At 35.3% G+C, this 21,642-nt stretch overlaps 1 protein-coding gene across 3 annotated transcripts in view; it reads right to left on the bottom strand.

The window, feature by feature from the left end:
- The window catches only part of EXOC6B (exocyst complex component 6B), a 618,471-nt gene that overhangs the window by 269,797 nt on the left and 327,032 nt on the right, over positions 1-21,642 (bottom strand). For all 3 annotated transcript variants that reach the window (XM_024756397.1, XM_024756398.1, XM_024756399.1), the window contains 2 exons: positions 20,864-20,998; positions 7,030-7,209 (listed from right to left, as the gene is read on the bottom strand). In XM_024756397.1, coding sequence (XP_024612165.1) covers positions 7,030-7,209; positions 20,864-20,998 — 315 coding nt within the window. The remainder of the gene's footprint in view (positions 1-7,029; positions 7,210-20,863; positions 20,999-21,642) is intronic.

The raw sequence follows: 21,642 nt of genomic DNA, 5'->3' as shown, positions 1-21,642 counted from the left end.
AAGAGAAACAAAATTGATAAACCATAGGCAGCCTCATCAAGAAAAGAAGGGAGAAGACTCAAATCAACAGAATTAGAAGTGAAAAAGAAGTAACAACTGACACTGAAGAAATACAAAGGATCATGAGAGAATACTATAAGCAGCTATATGCCAAAAAAATGCACAACCTGGAAGAAATGACCAAATTCTTAGAAAAGCACAACCTTTGGAGACTGAACCAGGAAGAAATAAAAAATATAAACAGACCAATCACAAGCACTGAAATTGAAACTGTGATTAAAAATCTTCTAACAAACCAAAGCCCAGGACCAGATGGCTTCACAGGTGAATTCTATCAAACATTTAGAGAAGAGCTAACACCTATCCTTCTCAAACTCTTCCAAAATATAGCAGAGGGAGGAACACTCCCAAATTCCTTCTACGAGGCCACCATCACCTTGATACCAAAACCAGACAAGGATGTCACAAAGAAAGAAAACTACAGGCCAATATCACTGATGAACATAGATGCAAAAATCCTCAACAAAATACTAGCAAACAGAATCCAACAGCACATTAAAAGGATCATACACCATGATCAAGTGGGGTTTATTCCAGGAATGCAAGGATTCTTCAATATATGCAAATCAATCAATGTGATAAACCATATTAACAAATTGAAGGAGAAAAACCATATGATCATCTCAATAGATGCAGAGAAAGCTTTTGACAAAATTCAACACCCATTTATGATAAAAACCCTGCAGAAAGTAGGCATAGAGGGAACTTTCCTCAACATAATAAAGGCCATATATGACAAACCCACAGCCAAAATCATCCTCAATGGTGAAAAACTGAAACCATTTCCACTAAGATCAGGAACAAGACAAGGTTGCCCACTCTCACCCCTATTATTCAATGTAGTTTTGGAAGTTTTAGCCACAGCAATCAGAGAAGAAAAGGAAATAAAAGGAATCCAAATCGGAAAAGAAGAAGTAAAGCTGTCACTGTTTGCAGATGACGTGATACTATACACACAGAATCCTAGAGATCCTACCAGAAAACTACTACAGTTAATCAATGAATTTGGTAAAGTAGCAGGATACAAAATTAACGCACAGAAATCTCTTGCATTCCAAATACTAATTATGAAAAATCTGAATGTGAAATTAAGGAAACACTCCCGTTTACCACTGCAACAAAAAGAATAAAATACCTAGGAATACACCTACCTGAGGAGAGAAAACACCTGTACTCAGCAAACTATAAAACACTGATGAAAGAAATTAAATATGATACAGATGGAGAGATATACCATGTTCTTAGATTGGAAGAATCAACATTGTGAAAATGACTCTACTACCCAAAGCAATCTACAGATTCAGTGCAATCCCTATCAAACTACCACTGGCATTTTTCACAGAACTAGAACAAAAAATTTCACAATTTGTATGGAAACACAAAAGACCCCGAATAGCCAAAGCAATCTTGAGAAAGAAAAATGGAGCTGGAGGAATCAGGCTCCCTGAGTTCAGACTATCCTACAAAGCTACAGTAATCAAGACAGTATGGTACAAGCAAACAAACAGAAATATAGATCAATGGAACAGGATAGAAAGCCCAGAGATAACCCCACACACATATGGTCACCTTATATTTGATACAGGAGGCAAGAAGATACAATAGAGAAAATACAGCCTCTTCAATAAGTAAGTGTTGCTGGGAAACCTGGACAGCTACAGTTAGAAGTTAGAAAACTCCCTAACACCATACACAAAAAGAAACTCAAAATGGATTAAAGACCTAAATACAAGGCCAGAAACTATCAAACTCTTAGAGGAAAACATAGGCAGAACACTCTATGACATAAACCACAGCAAGATCCTTTTTGACCCACCTCCGAGAGAAATGGAAATAAAAAGAAACAAACAGGACCTAATGAAACTCAAAAGCTTTTTCACAGAAAAGGAAACCATAAATAAGACGAAAAGATAACCCTCAGAATGGGAGAAAATATTTGCAAATGGAGCAACTGACAAAGGATTAATCTCCAAAATTTACAAGCAGCTCATGCAGCTCAATATCAAAAAAACAAACAACCCAATCCAAAAATGGGCAGAAAACCTAAATAGACATTTCTCCAAAGAAGATATACATATTCCCAACAAACACATGGAAGAATGCTCAACACCATTAATCATAAGAGAAATGCAAATCAAAACTACAATGAGATATCACCTCACATCAGTCAGAATGGCCATCATCAAAAAATCTACAAACAATAAATGCTGGAGAGGGTGTGGAGAAAAGGGAACCCTCTTGCACTGTTGGTGGGAATGTAAATTGATACAGCCACTATGGAGAACAGTATGGAGGTTCTTTAAAAAATTAAAAATAAAACTACCATACGACCCAGCAATCCAACTACTGGGCATATACCTGAGAAAACCATAATTCAAAAAGAGTCATATACCACAATGTTCTTTGCAGCTCTATTTACAATAGCCAGGACATGGAAGCAACCTAAGTGTCCATCAACAGATGAATGGATAAAAAAGATATGGCATATATATACAATGGAATATTACTCAGCCATAAAAGGAAACGAAATTGAGTTATTGGTAGTGAGGTGGATGGACCTAGAGTCCATCATACAGAGTGAAGTGAGTAAGAGAAAAACAAATACCATATGGTAACACGTATATATGGATTCTAAAAAAGAAAAAAAAGGTCATGAAGAACCTAGGGTCAAGACAGGAATAAACATGCAGACCTACTAGACAATGGACTTGAAGACATGAGGAAGGGGAAGGGGAAGCTGGGACAAAGTGAGAGAGTGGCATGGACATATATACACTACCAAATGTAAAGCTGATTATCTAGTGGGAAGCAGCTGCATAGCACAGGGAGATCAGCTTGGTGCTTTGTGACCCCCTAGAGGGGTGGCATAGGGAGGGTGGGAGGGAGGGAGATGTAAGAGGGAAGAGATATGGGGATATATGTAAATGTATAGCTGATTCACTTTGTTAAACAGCAGAAACTAACACAACATTGTAAAGCAATTATACTCCAATAAAGATGTTAAAAAAATAAAATTAAATTAAATTTTAAAAAGGTAAACCAAAGGTACATTACAACTGCAACCCAAGCTCAACCCTGATCAATCCATCATTGGATTAAGATGATAAGGCCCAAACCACAACCCACCCACTCATTCTAGCTACTTAGTAAGGGAAAGGATGAATTGATTCTGGTGGCTGGTGATATCATTTGGAACCGCTACATATTTTAAAAACAATGTCTAATATATACCAAAAAATGGTAGGAAGAGATAGGACCATATGACTGAAAACAACAGCAAAAAAACCAAAAAACCAAAACCTCAGAAACAAATCGAACCATTATGTAGGTGAACTACACATAGGCATTAATAAATGTCTTTAAAAGAACTGTAGAGGAGGAGGATCAGGATAGTGGATTAAGAGGACATGGAGCTCACATCTCCCCATGAACTCATCAAAATACATCTACATGTTGAACAATTCTCACTGAAAACTAACTGGAAACTGGCAGAAGGAATCTGGTACAAACAAGGCTGTAAGAAAGATACACAGGTAGTCAGGCAGAATGGGAAGAACGTGACCGGGTTGGGCCCTGTGTTCCTGGGAGGTGACTCAGAGTAACAAGAAGAATACATGGGTGGACACCTGCCCTGGGGAGTGAGTGGTGAGAGCCACAGATTGGATGCCCAAGTCTGGGGTCCTGTGCAGGAGAGACAAGATTCCTTGGCTGGTTGGAGGACCACTGGGACTAACAGGGGAGCAGTGGGAAGCCTGAACACTCATGAAGAGCACATGAGTGCTGGGTTGCCCTCAAGGCAGGGTGGAAAGAGTTCTGCTCTAGTGGCTGCCAGGTTTCCCACAACCACCTCAGTGCGTGCCTCAGCCTGAGACGAGCCAATGCACCAGTGCTGCTCACTCCATGTCGCAGCAGGGCATTAAATCTGGGGTGGTCATGACCAGGGAGAAAATTCGATCTTGGGATGCACAGACAACCTGGTCTTTGGGTGGAGCCTGGGTGGGATTGGGGTCATTGTTAATGCTTACTCAAGCAGAACATCACAAGCAGCCCAAATCTCTGATGGCAGCATTCGAACATAGCTCAACTCCTGATACTGAAAGTCCACATAGACAACAACAGTTCTATAGTGTAGTTCCACAACAGGGCAGGGGCAGCAGGGACGGGGGCAGTAATCAGCTGTGAGGGAAACAATTGTGGGAACCTATACAGGCAGCGTATCAGAGACAGCTTGAACCTCTGTCTGCAATCAACACAGGCCAAGAGACCCCATGGACCCAACTTACTTCAGCACTTCCCGCCACTTGGGCAAGGCTCTCAGTGTGGAAAAAGGGGGAAGCACAAAGGGAACAGAGCTGGCCCAGGCCAGACCCTCAGGGCTTCTGCTCCAGGAATTTGGGATCAGACCCCACCCCTCATAGGGTGGTCATGGCCATTGAGCAGAGGGGAAGTCCCACTTCACACCTGGTGCCAGCTTTAGCTCCTCCATCTCTAGCCCCACTCCCTACCAAGCTGATAGCTACCAGCACATCCTGAGGAAAGATGTGACTTGTTTCCACACCAAATCCAGCTCTCCCACCAAAGGCACTGGGCACACATAGGGATGCTGCCACATAAGAACACCCCTTCAAGACCACAATAGGTAACTGTTTCACCTAAACTCATAGAAACAGAGAAAGTTAAGCAAAATGCAATGGCAGAAGAACTGTTCTCAATTGAAAGAGCAAGAAAAAACAGCTGAAAAAAAATGAAACATAAATAAACGATTTACCTGAAGAAGAATTCAAACCATTGGTTATAAAAAATGTTAACTGAATTAGGGGAAAGAATCTATCTATACACTAATAACTTTAATAAGAAACTAGAAAGTATTTTAAAAGACCCAATCAGAAATGAAGAATTCAACAGCTGAAATTAAAAGCACACTAGGAGGAATGAATAGCAAACTAAGTGATACAGAAGAATGCATAAGTGATCTGGTAGAATAATGTAAATCACCCAATCAGAACAGCAAAAGAAAAGAGCAAATTGTAAAAAATGAAAACATCTAGGAGTTCTCTGGTATATACTACTAAAGAAAATCAACAAAACCACAAGGGAAGAAACAAAGAGAAGAAAAATGAACAGAGAAGAACTACATGAACAAGCAGAAAATAAGTGACAAAATGGCAATAAGTACATACCTATTAATAATTACTTTAAATATCAGTGGACAAATGCTCCCTCAAAGGACACAGGGTGGCTGATTAAATGAAATAACAAGACCCTTCTATATGTCGCCTAAGAAACTCACATACACAAAGAAGGTGAGGAAATGAAAAAAGATATTTTACACAAACGGGAACAATAAGAAAGCCGGGGTAACAATACTCGCTTCAGACAAAATAGACTTTCAAACAAAGGCTATCACAAAAGACAAAGAAGGGCATTATATGATGATAAAGGGATCAATACAAGACAAGGATATTACACTCAGTGTAATATTAGGGGCACCTAAATATATAAAGCAAATATTCACAGACATAGAGGGAGAAATTGATGACAATACCATAACAATAGGGAACTTTCATACCTCACTTACATCAATGAACATATGATCCAGACAGAAAATCAATCATATAACAGTGGTCTTAAATGACACACTTGAACAGTTAAGATATCTATAGGACATTTCATCCAAAAACAGCAGAATACACATTCCTTTCAAGTGCACATGGAACATTCTCCAGGACAGATCACACACTGGGCCACAAAATAAGGCTGAACAAATTTAAGGAGATAGATATTATATCAAGCATTTTCCCCCACTACAATGGTATAAAATTAGAACTCAATTACAGGAAGAAAAATGGGAGAAGCATGAACATGTGGAGACTAAACAACATGCTACTAAAAAACCACCTGGTCAATGAAGAAATCAAAGAGGAAATCAGAAAATACGTTGAGACAAAGGAAAAAGGAAACACAACACTCCAAAATCTATGAGATGCAGCAAAAGCAGTTCTAAGGGGGAAGTTTATAGCAATACAGGCCTTCCTCAAGAAATAAGTAAAACCTCAAATAAAGTACCTAACCAACCACTTAAAGAAATTAGAAAAAGACAAAGGCCAAAGTCATCAGAAGGAAGGAAATAATAAAGATTAGAGAGTTAATAAATAAAATAAAGATCAAGAAACAACAGAAAAGAGGGAAAGAGGGAGGGGCAAGACAGGAGAAGGGGATTAAGAGATACAAAACTACTATGTATAAAATAGATAAGCAACAAGGATGTATCATATAGCACATGGAATTATAGCCATTATCTCATAATAACTTTTACTGGAGTAAAATCTGTAAAAATACTGAATCACTACGCTGTACACCTGAAACTAATATAATATTGTAACTTTTTTTTTGGCTGCACCGTGAGGCATTCGGGATCAAACCCATGTCCCCTGAATTGGGAGTACAGAGTCGTAACCACTGGACTGCCAGGGAAGTCCCTAATATAATATTGTAAATCAACTATACTTCAATTTTTAAAAGTCTGTGATAAATATGTTCAAGAAAATAGAGGAAAGATAGACAAATTGGAAAAAGGATGGAGAATTTCACCAGAAATTTGAGGATATAAAAAAATTTAAATGGACATTCTAGAATTTAAAAATACATATCTAAAATTCTAACTCCTAATTTTCTATTCTACTTCTACCAAGGCATTCATTATATGTTTGTACTAATTACCTTGAAGTTAGGAGGGATATAAGTAGACATAATATTAGGAACCATTTTCAGAATAAACAAAATGCAAATGTCAATGAAAAAATGAGAAAGAGGTCTTTAAATCTTGTTAAGGGATGATAATTATAGTGTGAGCTTTTATATCCACAGCTTTCTGGCTAGTCAAAGCAGAAACAAACATATTTTACCAATCTAGATTTTAAGAAACCTTTTTTCTATATGATGGACAAAGTAAAAGCAATAGTTACTTACAGGAAGGTGTGTGAAGACAGCAAAGGTGCTACGGAGAAAGGCAATGAGGTCTACTAGGTAATCACTAGCTTTGTTGCCCAAATCTCCTGTCATCCAGTCATAGTCAGCCAGCTGTAGAAACTGGTCAATCTTCTGGTTTAAGTTGGTATAAATCTCTTCTTCAGCTGCATGTCTGGCATCCTGTGAAATATGAAATTTGAATAGTCATTCAAAATTCCAGTATAAGCAAAGCAGAAATCTCTGCTTGGAGACATCTCAAACTAAGTAACATAATTGAGAATATCAAGTAATATCACAGTCTCCATTAATTTTTCTTGTTTTCAAAAGCTCAGTAGAGTCCTTTCTATTTTGTATCTGCAAGACAAATTATTATATTGATTCACCAAAGGGAGAAACTGCCTTCACTGCCCTCAGCTATCTGCATCCTTTGTACCTTCTTTCTTACCTATGTTTAAAACTACACTCATTCTCAGGATCCTATTCTCTTTCTTCTCTTCTGGGATTCCAAGAACCTCTCTTCCTGCAATATCAACCTCTCTTATAGTTGCTAGTCTTCACTTTGCTTATTTTAAGTATCCTGAAGTTTCTAATTTAATGCTGTATGTTCCCACTAGTTACTATCCTACCTTTCTAGATTCTTTATAATCAAGTTTCTTCAAAGATTGGCACACATTTCCTAAAATATGCTCTAATTAACAACAGTCCTGAAAAATGCTTAAATGACAGCAAAAAAGTTCCTAGATCAATTAACTCTGAGAAACCCAGTTTAAAAGAGTCTTGATTTACACTGGCATATAAAAGGCTCTAAGGAGTGTTATGGGACTAAAGCTCCAAGAAAAACATTTTTAGGAGAAAACAGTCTACGCTGCAATCTAACCATCCATCAACATGGACTGGTCCAGGGTAATCCATGACCGCCAGGCTACCATATCCAATATCCATTTTTCAGTCTCATCTTGCCCTGTTCTCTGTTGGCTTTCAGGACATAGTTTTACTTTTACTTTTCTGGCCTCTAATCCTCTCACTTCCACTGGATGATTTCAGCACCTCCTATGGCTTCCACTATATCTGTCCAAACCCTTTCTTGTTACAGACCCATATTTCTGATTGTTTCCTGCATTATGGCTCACAGAAACTTTGAATACTGTAAGTCCAGGACAAGAATAATCATAATTCCCACTCTTCACCTGTTCATTTCAGGCCAAGGCAGAGATTTAAGCAACATATTAGATTCCATTCATTCCTTCATAGTCACGGTGTCCTATAAATTCTACCCCCAAAACTTTACTCGAACTCATACCCGCCTCTCCATTTTCACCTTTTTAACGGCTGCATAATTTTACAGGTATTTACATACTATAATATAGGCATTGACTATGTTTACTTATCTGAACACAGTTCTAAGAGCATTTCTCTGCTTACATATTTACTTACTTGTATGATAATTTAATACTGTCCTTGAATTCCCATTTTACTAAGTTTTCTTTTAATTAATAAACATTATTTTCTAGAAATCTGGGCTTAAAGAAAAATTGAGCAGAAAGTACAGAGCATTTCCAGATAGTGCCCGCCATCCCCCTTCTCACTGTTTCCCCTATTTAAAAAACCTTGCATTAGTGTGGAACATTTGTTACAAGAGATGAACTGATATTGATATTTTATTAACTAAAGTTCACAGTTTGCATCAGGGTTTACTATTTGTGTTGTACAGTTCCATGGGTACTTACAAATGGATAATGTCATGTATTCACTATTACAGAATCGTACAGAATAGTTTTCTTGTCATAAAAATCCACTCTACTCTATCCATCCCTCCCTTGCTCATCCCCCAAATCCTGGAAACAAACCATCGTTTTACTTTCTCCAGAACTTTGCCTTTCTACAATGTCTTATACTGGGAACCATGTATGTAGCTGATTGGCTTATTTTACTTAGCAATGTGCAGTTAATTTTCCTCCATGTCTTTCTATGGCTTGATATTCATTCCTTTTCATCACTGAATAATATTCCATTGTCAGGATGTATCATAGTTTGTTTATCCACTTACCTATTGAAGGACATCTTGATAGCTTCTGAGTGTAGTCAATTTTGAATAATGCTACTGTAATGATTTATGTGTAAGTTTTTGTGTAGCTTAACGTTTCAATTCACTTGGATAGTTACCAAGACGCATGACTGGTGAATTGCATGGGAAGACTATTTCTGTTTAGCCTTGTAAGAAACTGACAAACTGCCTTCCAAAATAACATTACCATTTTGTATTAGCACCAGCAATGAATGAGAGCTGCTATTGCTCCAGCATTTGTTGTCAGTGTTTTCAGTTTTAGTCTTTTTAAGAGTTGTACAATGGTATCACTGTTGTTTTAACTTATAACTCCCTCTCCATCCTTTGGTGTGGTATCTATACAGACCTTTTGCCCATTTTTAAAGTGAGCCCACATTAAACCCACTTTTTAATTTTCTTATTGTTGACTTTTACCCGTTCTTCGTATATTTTGGATATAAGTCCTTTATTAGATATGCGTTTTACAAACATTTTCTCCTTCTTTTCATTCTTTTAACAGTGTCTTTTCTACAGCAGAAGTTTTTCGTTTTAATGAAGTCCATCTTATCAGTATTTTCTTTGATGGATTGTGTTCTGGTTGCTGTACCTTAAGTCATAGTGAAACCCAAGGTTACCAACATTTTCCCTAATGTTATCTTCTAAGAGTTTTATAGTGCTGTGTTTCACATGTAAGTTTGTGATCCCCTTTGAGTTAATTTTTAACTCAATTCAATTTTTTTTGAGTTTAACTCAAACTCAAATATTTAATTCAATTTTAAAGTGTAACATCTGTGTCTAGGTTCATTTTTTTTTCTTTTTTGCAGGTGGATGTCGAGTTGTTTCAACATTTATTGAAAACACTTTCATTTCTCCATTAAACCGAGTTTACTGCATGTCAACAATCAGTTGACTATATTTGCGAGAGTCTATTTCTGGGCTCCTATGTTGTTCCCTTGACCTAATTATCGTTTGTTTTTTTTTTTCCAATACCACACTGTCTTGATTACTGTAGCTTTATAGTAAGTCTTGAAGTCAGGTAGTGTCAGTTCTCCAACATTGTTCTTCTCCGTCAATATTGTGTTGACTATTCTGGGTGTTTTGCCTCTCCACATAAACTTTGGAAACAATATGTCAATATCCACAAAATGAGTTGCTGGAATTTGGACTGGGACTGAATCTTTAGATTAAGTTGAAAAGAACTGATATCTTGATAAAATATTGAATCTTCTTATCCACGAATATGGAACATATCTCCACTTATTTAGACCTTACTTCTTTTATTACTTTTTATCAGAGTTTTACAGGTTTTCTCACATAGATCTTGTTTATCTTGTTAGGTTTATATCTATTTCTTTTTTCAATGTTAATGTAAATAGCATTATGTTTTTAATTACAAATTCCAGTTATCTGTTACTGGTATAATGATAAAGCAAATTACTTTTGTATATCAATTTTATATGCTGAACCTTGCTACATTCATTTATTACTTCCAGCAGGCTTTTTGTTATTAATTTTTTCATATTTTCTACTTAGACAATCATGTCATCTGTAAACTAAGTCAGTTTTATCTCTGTCTTCCCAGTCTGTAAGTCTTTTATTTCATGGCTTACTGAATGTTGAATAAGAGTGGTATAAAAGGACATTCCGGCCTTTTTCATGATTTTAGCAGGAAAGTTTCTAGTTTCTCACTATCAGGTATGATGTTATTTGTAGGACTTTTGTAGATGTTCTTTACCAAGTTGAGGGCATTCCCCTTCTATTATAGTTAGCTGAGAGGTTTTTATCATGAATAGGTGTTGGATTTTGTCAAATGCATTTTCTATATCTATTAATATGATTCTATAATTGTTCTTCTTTAGCCCATTAATGTGATGAATTACAATACTTGATTTTTGATGTTGAATAAGTCTTGCAGACACACTTGGTGGTAGTGTATAATTCTGATACATTGTTGGATTCAATTTCGTAATATTTTGTTGAGGATTCTGCATCTAAGTTCATGAGAAATATTAGTCTGTAGCTTTCCTTTCCTGCGATGTCTGGCTGGTATTATTGTAATGCTAGCCTCATAAAGTGAGTTACGTAGTATTCTCTCTGCTTCTATCTCCTGGAAAATATTATAGAGAAGTGGTGAAATTTCATCCTTAAATATTAGGTAGAATTTCTTTCAGCTTAATTAGCATATAACTGCCAAGTTGTCAGATATTTAAAATGAAAAACATAATGACTAAATATAGGTATACACTGCAAAAGGATTCCCCACATCAAGTTAATTAACACAGCTATCACCTCACATATTTACTTTTATGTTTGTTTGTTTTGGTGAGAACACTGAAGTTCTACTCTCTTAGCAATTATCATTTATACAATAGTGTAATCAACTATAGTCACATTGTTATATACTAGATGCTCAGACTATTCATCTTACAATTGAAAGTTTGTACCCTTTTATCAACCTCTATTTCTTCACCCCCCAGCCCTGGCAATAATGTTTCTGCTCTCTGTTTCTATGAGTTCAACTTTTTTTGTTAGATTCCACATATAAATGATACCATGAAGTATTTGTCTATCTGGTTTATTTCATTTTGCATAATGCCTTCTAGGTTCATCCATGTTTTTGCAACTGATCAGGATTTTCTTCTTTTTTTAATGGCTGAATAATATTCCACTGTGTGTATGTGGGGGGTTTGTGTGTGTGTGTGTGTGTGTGTGTGTGTGTAATTTAGCTATTCATCCATTAAGAGACACTTAGGTTGTTTCCATATCTTGACTACTTTGATTAATGCTGTAATGAATATGAAAGTATACATAACTCTTCAAGATATTGATTCCTTTGAATATAGACCCAGAAGTAGAATTGCTGGATCATATGGTAGTTCTATTTTTAATTTTTTGAGGAACCTCCATACTGTTTTCCATAGTGGCTGTACCAGCTTACATTCCCACCAACAGTACACAAGGGCTCCCTTTTCTCCACATCCTTGCCAGCATTTGTTATCTCTTGTGTCTCTTTTTTTTAATAGAAGTATAGTCGATTTACAATGTTAAGTTATTTTCTGGTGTACAGCAAAGTATAGCTATACATATATTTTATACACACACACACACACACACACATATTCTTTTCCATTATGGTTTATTACAAGATAGTGAATATAGTTCCCTGTGCTATACAGTAGAACTTTTTTATTTATCTATTTTATAAATAGTAGTTTGTATCTGCGACTCCCAAACTCCTAATTTATCCTTCCCCCATCCCCTTTCCCCCTTGGTAACCATAAGTTTGTTTCCTATGTCTATGGGTCTACTTCTGTTTTGTAAATAAGTTCATTTGTATCATATTTTGGATTCCACATATAAGTGATATATGGCATTTGCCTTTCTCTGCCCGATTTACTTTATTTACTAGTATGATAGTCTCTAGATCCATCCATGTCGCTGCAAATGGCATTATTTCGTTCTTTTTCATGGCTGAGTAGTATTCCATTGTATATATACCACATCTTCTTTAACCATTGATCTGCTGATGGACATTTAGGTTGCTTCCATGTCTTGGCTATTGTAAATAGTGCACTATGAACACTGGGGTGCAAGTATATTTTCAAATTAGAATTTTCTCTGGATATATACCCTATCTCTTATCTTTTTGATGATACCACTCTAATGTGTAAGGTAATATCTCATTGTAGTTTTGATTTGCATTTCCTTAAAGATTTGTGATGTTGAACATCTTTTCATTTACATGCTGCTCATTTGTATGTCTTCTTTGGAAAAATGTCTATTCAGTTCCTCTGACCATTTTTTAATCAGATTGTTTTTTTGCTATTGAGTTGTATGAGCTCTTTGTGTTTTTTGGATATTAACCCCTTACCAGATACATGATTTGCAAATATTTTCTCCCATTCCATTGGTTGCTTTTTCATTCTGTTGATGGTTTCTTTGCTGTACAGAAAGTTTTTAGTTTGATGAAGTCCCACTTGTTTATTCTTGATTTTACTGCCTTCGCTTTTGGTGCCAACTCCAAAAAATCATCTCCAAGACCAATGTCAAAGAAGTTACCCTCTATGTTTTCTTCTAGGAGTGTTATGGATTCAGTCTTACATTCAAGTCTCTAATCCATTTTGATTTGATTTGTGTCTATGGTATAAGCCAGAGATCCAGTTTCATTCTTTTGCATGTGGCTGTCCAGTTTCACCAAACCCACTTATTTAAGAAATTATCCTTTCCTCATTGTATATTCTTGGCCCCTTTGTCATAAATTAATCGGCCATGTATGTATAGGCTTATTTCTGGGATCTTCAATCTGTTCCATTTATCCATGTGTCTGTTTGTAGGCCAATACCATACTGTTTTCATTACTATAGCTTTATAATATAATTTGAAATCAGGAAATGTGTTGTTTCCAGCTTTGTTCTTTCTCAAGATTGCTTTGGATTTTCAGAGTCTTTTGTGGTTCCATACAAATTTTAATATATTTTTTTCAATTTCTGTAAAAAAAAGTACCATTTTGATAGGGATTGCATTGAATCTGTAGTTCACTTTGGGTAGCTTGGACATTTTAACAATATTAATTCTTCCAATTAATGAACATTGAATATCTTTCCATTTACTTGTGTCTTGCTCAACTTCTTTCAACTGGGCCTGGTGTTTTCTATTTTCGAAAGCCATTAATTATTGATTCAATTTCTTCAACAGATATAAGGCTATTTAGATTATTACTCCTTGTGTGAGTTTTGGTAAATTGTGTCTCTGAAAAAATTGGTTCGATTTATGTAGGTTGTTAATTTGTGGATATAGAGTTGTTCATAATATGCCCTTATTAATATTTTAATGTCCATGGAATCAGTAGTGATGAACCCTTCTTCATTTATGATATTAGTAATTTGTGTCTTCTGTCTTTTATTATTGGTCAGCCTAACTCAAAGTTTATCAATTTTATTGATCTTTCTAAAAACCCATGTTTGGTTTCATTGGTTTTCTCCTTTGCTTTTCTGTTTTCAATTATTTCTGCTCTAATTTTTCTTTTCTTTTGATTATTTTGGATTTAATTTGCTCTTCTTTCCCTAGTTTCCTAAGGTAGAAGCTTAGATTACTGATCGTGAAATTTCTTCTTTTGGAATTTATGCAGTTAATGCTATAAATTTCCCTATGAGCAGTGCTTTCACTGATGCCACAAATTTTAGTAAGTTATACTTTATTTTAATTTAGTACTGTTTAATTTCTCTTGAAACTTTTTCTTTGACCCAAGTGTTTTTCTGAAGTGTGCTGGTTAATCTCCAAATATTTGGGGATTTTCTAGCTATCTTTCTGTTATTTATTTCCAGGGTTTAATTCCATTTGGTCTGAGAGCAAGCTTTATATGATTTTTATTCTTTAAAAATTTTTAAGATGTGCTTTAATACCCAAAACATGGTCTGTCTTGGTGAATGTTCTTATGAGCTTGAGAAGAATATGTATTACGCTGTTGTTAGATGAAGTATTCTATAAATGTCAATTCGATCTAGCTGATTGATAGCACCATTCAGTTCAACAATATCCTTACTAATTTTCTGCCTCCTTGATCTGTCAATTACTGATAGAGGGGTTCACGAAGAGATTTTATCAGGAAGAGATGTGGCCTTACATAAAATACCTTTTTAGTATCTTTTTAAATACTCATGCATTTTTTCTCACCTGATCTATTACAGTAGTGAATAATTTTAAACAACTTTCTAATACTAATCATCTTTGCATTCTTAACATTGCTTTATCCCTGCTTTCTATGCACTTCTGGATTTTGTTTGATATTTTATTATTTATGATTTTTACATCAATATTTGTCTTTAATTGCTCAGGGATTTTATGGTGTCTTTTTAAGTTTATGGTGTCTTTTTAAGTTTATTTTTAAACTTAATTTCAGCTACTATATTTTTTTCCATAGTTTTAACACCTTTATTAAATCTAATAACTTTCATAAAGAGCCTGGCACACCTGAGGGAATCATGAGCTTATTAAATATTAGCTAACCTCATTTTATGACCAAATCTCTCTTTTTCTGTTGCTCTAATATTTATTTTATCAATTGCTATTATCTTTTTTTAAACATCTTTATTGGAGTATAATTGCTTTACAATGGTGTGTTAGTTTCTGCTTTACAACAAAGTGAATCAGCTGTACATACACATATATCCCCATATCTCCTCCCTCTTGCATCTCTCTCCCACCCTCCCTATACCACCCCTCTAGGTGGACACAAAGCTCTGAGCTGATCTCCCTGTGCTATGTGTCTGCTTCCCACTAGCTATCTATTTTACATTTGGTAGTGTACATATGTCCATGCCACTCTCTCACTTCATCCCAGCTTACCCTTCCCCCTCCCCATGTCCTCAAGTCCATTCTCTACGTCTGCATCTTTATTCCTGTCCAGCCCCTAGGGTCTTCAGAACTTTTTTTTTTTAAGTTTTGAATCATTGTTATGTTGACTTCACAAAAATTAACTGAGATATTTTCCATTTTTCTCTACGATATGGAGTAGTTTAAATTATACAGAAATTATCTGTTTCGTGAAAGCCTGAATGAATTCACTGGTAAAATCATGTGAATCTTCCCCAGTTTTAGGAAGTCTTTAACAACTTTTTCATTTTTTTCATAGTTATGTCAATTTTCTTTATCTTCTTTTCTTTTTTTAATATTTATTTATTTAGTTGGTTGCACTGGGTCTTAGTTGCAGCATGTGGGCTCCTTAGTTGTGGCTCATGGCTCCTTAGTTGTGGCTCACTGGCTCCTTAGTTGCAGCACACAGGCTCCTTAGTTGTGGCATGCAAACCCTTAGTTGTGTCATGCACCTGGGATCTAGTTCCCTGACCAGGGATTGAACCTGGGCTCCCTGCATTGGGAGTGCCGAGTTTTATCTACTGCACCATCAGGGAGTCCTCTTTATCTTCCTGAATCACTTTTTTAATCACATATTTTCCTATAGATCATTAAATTTATTAGCACAAAGTTATACAAAGTATTCTCGGTATTTCATTTCCTCTGATTATGAATTTCAAGTAATTGTGATTTATTTATTCCTTCCTTTCTTTTTTCTTGTCTCATTCCTTTCCTGCATTCCATGCTTTTATCATTCCTTCCTTCCTTCTAATTAGGCAAAGTAAATGATTATTTTTAAAATTGCAACACACCCTTGCTTGAAGTCTCTCAAAGACTTTAGTAGGATAAAGTCCAAATTATCTATCATTATAAAACAAAGTGCTTCACAATTGATATTTACCTACTTCTCTATGTCATTGCTACCCTTATTCTACACCAAAGAAGTATGATTTTATTTCATTATTTCATCTTTTTACATGAAGTTGCCTCACCTAAAAATGTCCCTTACTCCCTCCTCATCCTTTCTCCACCTGGACACCTCCTGCTGGTCCCAAGATACTCCTGCTGGACACCTCCTACTGGGCCTTTTCTGGTAAGTCTTCCCTGAAGGTCTCAGAACTGAGATAAGTACCACTCACCTCTTCTTCTAGACCTGTCAGTGTTGATTTCCCTTGGAGCTCAATCCTCACACCTTTTCTCTATCTATATTAAATTCCCAAAAGAAAGCCAGCTCCATGGCATAAAATACCATCTTTACACTTATGAATTCTAAATTTTTATGTCCAGCTAAGACTTTATCCTGTCAATTTAATCTCTATGATAAATGACTAATAAATACCTCAAGCTTTATATGTGAAAAATGGAAATCTTGATTCTACTGCCACTCCCCAAAGCTGTTATTTTCTCGCTGTTCCCCATCTTAGTTAATCCAGTTTGCTTAGTTTAAGTTTCTTGGAATTATCCTTGACTCCATTCTATCTCTTATAATCTCATACCTAATCTAGCAATAAAACTTGCCATCTCTATCTTCAAAAATATTTCGTACCACTTCCAACCCTACCACTGTAGTCCAAGTGACCATTATCTCTTACCTAGACTACTGCAATGACCTTCAAATTGGATTCTCTTCTTCCACTCTTACTGACCTATAGTATATTTTCCACATAGCAACTAGGGTTACCCATCATAAATCAGGTTATCACCACCATTTCTAATCTTCTAATGACCTCATATTTCATTTCAAAATAAAATAGAAAGTATTTACTGGGGCCTACAAGTCCAGAAATCATATGACTCCTGACGATCTTGTCTCTTACCACCCTTACCAATAAATACTTCACGGCCAGACTGACCCCCTTGCATACTGATCACCTTGAATACACCAATACCTTCTACCATATTGTTACCTCTGACTGGATTGCTTATCTATCAGAAATCCAAGTGATTCAATTTCTTATTTCATTCAGGTCATTTATTTTTCTTCCTAGCTCTTACCACTACCTCACATTATATTAAATTTTTTGTTTCTGTATCATCTATCACCTTCACGAGAATATATGCTGTGTAAAGTCAGGAGACTGGTTTATTGCCTGGTATGTAGCAGATGCTTTATAAAAACTTGGAGAATCAGTGAGAGATTTAATGTATTTATTACATTATTCCAGCATTTTTTGCACAGTTCTTTATAGAACTTACAGTGTCTGTCTTCCCCGTAGATTATAGACTCTAAATCCAAGGACTAAGTATTTTCTCTTCCATATTTTATAGTAGGTACACAAGCAATATTTGTGATGGGGTAAATTAATAAATACCTTCATTCTATTTTGTAAGTGAGGGAATTCTTATAAACAAGGAAAGCTAAGGATACCAGCTTGATTAGGTCACATATGGTAGAAACAAGAAGGAACTCTGCAAGAAAATACCTTGAAGACCTTCTGATTGTTTTTGCCCCTTTTTCAGCATTAAGGTTTCCATCTGCAAGTGAAAGTTTTCTGGAAACAGTAGCTTAGGAAAATACACAATATGTAGCTGTTATAATTGCCATGTTTATACTGAGTTCTGGGTTAGTTGGTCTGAAATAGTCCTGGTAAAAATAAACTTTCAATGTGTTTTAAGCAATCAGTGTTTCCAATAAGCACTGTCAACATGACCTTTAGTGGTCTCCAGAACGTCTCCTTTACTAAGTATTTAACTGGCTGCTCAACCTCTATGGCTTCCTGTCTGCCTTTAATTTTCCCTCAGCAATTTTAATGCTGGAACAACAAAATACACAAGCCACCCTTTGGGAGGATTTCTGACCATAATTTGAAAAGCCCTTGAAATAAGAAAATTGAGATGGATTAGGGGAAGAATAGCAGTACATATTACATATTCCCCATAGGATAAACAAGTATAAATGAACATCATATTCTAACTCTCTAACTCCTATTTTCTATTGAACACTTAACTATAAGCGTCTCCTTCATTTTCTTTCCTAGAGAAATTTTGGCTTCCACATGTAGAAATCATGTAGAAATCTTTTTGATAAAATTATTACCCATGCTCCATAATAATGCTAATATTAAGAGCACTTATAATTCCTTTAAACTATCTAAGGAAGGTCGTCCTGAAATTCTTAAAGCTCTTGTCATATTTTCATACTAATAATTGGGGCCTCTTTATGAAATAAGCCTTTCCCTCAGTAAAATTGTATCAGTATTACTACAAGGAGACATCATTGAAAAGTTTACAAGTAAACATACCAACATAATATCATGCATAATTAATTCTGTTGTAAGTAATTTTATAGGGAGTTTTAAACAACCCATGGTCACATCATGAATGTGTAACTCATCTAGCAGCTAACCTAATCGTAAACATAGATAAAGAATATCTTGTTGTAACACATCTCACTTTTTCCATTTTTTCAGCTTCACTGAGGTACAATTGAAAACAAAATTATAAGACATTTAAAATACATATTGTGGTGATTTGATATACAAATATATTGTGAAAGGATTTCTTTTCTATCATCTAGTTATTTAACACATTCATCACCTGACATATTTATCTTTTTTTTTTAGTAAGAACATTTAAGTTCTATCCTCTTAGCAAATATTATACAATACAGTATTATCAACTATAGAAACCATGTTTTACATTAGATCCTCAGACCTTATTCCTCTTATAGCTGAAAGTCTGTACCCCTTTTACCAACTTCTCTCTTTTGCCAAACCCACTCTCCCAGTTCCTGGCAACCACTTTTCTACTCTCTGTTTCTATGAGTTTGAATTTTTTTAAGATTCAAATGGCAGGATTTCCTCATTTTACACGACTGAATAATATTCATATATACATCTATATACACACATATATATGGATATATATATGGAGAATATGTATATAACATTTTCTTTATCCATTTATCTGTTGATGGACACTCAGGTTGTTTCCATATCTTGGCTATTATGATTAATTCTGTAGTGAACATGGAAGTATACATAACTCTTCAAGATAATGATTTCGATTCCTTTTAATACACACTCAGAAGCAGAAATGCCATATCACACAGTCGTTCTATTTTTAATTTCTTGAAGAAGCTCCATACTCTTTTCCATAGTGGCTGTACCAGCTTACATTCCCACCAACAGTGTACAAGGTTCCCTTTTCTCCACATCCTTGCCAGTATATGTTATCTCTTGTATTTTTGATGATAGCCATTCTAACATGTGTTTATCTCAGGTATTATCTCACTGCAGTTTTGACTTGCTTTTATTGAAAAGACTATCCTGTCCTCATTGTATATTCTTGGCCTCTTTGTCATAAATTAATTGACAATACATGCATGAATTTAATACTGGGTTCTCCAATCTGTTCCACTGATCTATGTATCTGTCTGTATGCCAATACCATACTGTTTTGATTACTATAGCTTTATAATATAATTTGCAATCAGGAAGTGTGATGCTTCTAGCTTTGTTCTTCTCTCTCAAGATTGCATTGGCCAGGATCTTTCATATTGTTTTTCTTGGAACAGAAAAAAGAGATCATACCAACAATTTTTATATGTCTTAAAATAAAATAAGCAATATGAATCAAATTGGATTTCTTCTGTTAAATCCATTCTCAAGGGAAGGTACCAATAAATAGGCACAGAGAACAAAATGATCAAAAAAAGGAGATACCATAAACATAAATCATGATTTCAACTCTACCACTTCATATCTAATTAACAACTTCTAGATTTCAAAAGGGTGACATAGATTTGTTTCAGAACTAAAATAATCAAACAATAACAAACTCCCAAAGCATACATGTTGGCCATTATGTCAGAATCTACCATTTTAGTTTAAGATATTGCCCTGCTTAATATTTATTTAAAGCTCACGTGGCAATATAAATGAGTTTCCTAAGGCTCTTTACTCTCCAGAAACTCATCTACCATCAAGTCTTCTTTTGCTCTATAAGAGTGTCATTTTTTCCATTTAATCCAACACTGCATCAAAATTAGTCCTGTGGCCTTGTAAGATGATTATAAAATTGCTAACTACAATAGCAAGGGACAGAAATTCCTCACTAAAATGTAAAGTTAAAAGAAAAAAAAAACTGGACCCAGGACACAGAAAAGAAAGGATAGCTAAATTAAAATTTTTAAATTGCTGTTGATTTCAGCTGCAACCACTCTTTTCTAGACCATATTTAAAAATACTTGCCTGTCAGGTGGTCAACTGAGGAAATAGTCATTTTCATGAATGAAATATAAGGAAGATTTAGTGGACACAGCTGTAGACTGTTTTTAGTTTAAACACCCCAAAATTAGCATTGATATTTGTTTTTCTAAGGAAATCATAAGGACTTATTCTGAAGACCATGTATGACATATGGGAGAAACAAAGTCATGTTAGGTAGAATGCCCCAGCACACCAGAAGCACTTCTACAGTAATGTAGGGCTTTCTCACCTTAAAAGTCGTGGTGCCATACAGTTTGGTGGTGTGGACTGTCTCTGGAAGCACATTAGTGATATTGGTGATGAATTCTTCCAAGTACTTACAGGATTTCTCCAAGTGTGTTGTATTGATAATAATCTGGACAAGCTGGAAAATAACAAGAAAATGTAAGAGTAATTTGACTATTCACCCTACGATGAGTGGCTCAGTATGAATCTGATGGTACAACAAAAACAAAAGACATAATGGCAGAGGCCATCTGTATTCTATAAAAAGTTAATGTTAGAGCACAGGCTTAGGTATCACTTCCTCTGTGAAGACTTCCCTGACTTCCCAAAGCAACTTGTATTTCCCCCTAATACAGGGGGAACAATAGGAGCAAGTGTCACTATTTTAAACTTGTCTTCTGTTCAAAATAAAGATTAAACTAAGATCAAAAACTGATAGTGTTTAGCATAGTACGTGGCAATAAATAATTGCCAAATGCATGAAATAAATGAACTCCAATTAAAAGAACAAGAATGACTGAAATGTCAAGAAGTTTCAAAATTAGGCGTGATGAACAAAGGAATGTTGGAACAGGTTGCAGTATATTAACAAACTACATTAGTTTGTGAAAGAAAAAAACATGAGCACTGAAGTCAGAGAAAACAGGGAGCAAATACTTATAAAATTACTGATATTGAGAAAGTTACTTAACTTCTCTAAGCCTCTTTCTTTAACCGTAAAATGTTAATAATAATTTCTAAATCACAGACTTATTATGAAAATTAAATATTCTTTAGTTAATA

This window comes from Neophocaena asiaeorientalis, unplaced genomic scaffold, assembly GCF_003031525.2.
Source record: "Neophocaena asiaeorientalis asiaeorientalis breed wild unplaced genomic scaffold, Neophocaena_asiaeorientalis_V1.1 scaffold303, whole genome shotgun sequence".
Lineage (NCBI taxonomy): Eukaryota > Metazoa > Chordata > Mammalia > Artiodactyla > Phocoenidae > Neophocaena > Neophocaena asiaeorientalis.
This window is presented reverse-complemented; position numbering and strand designations above follow the sequence as displayed.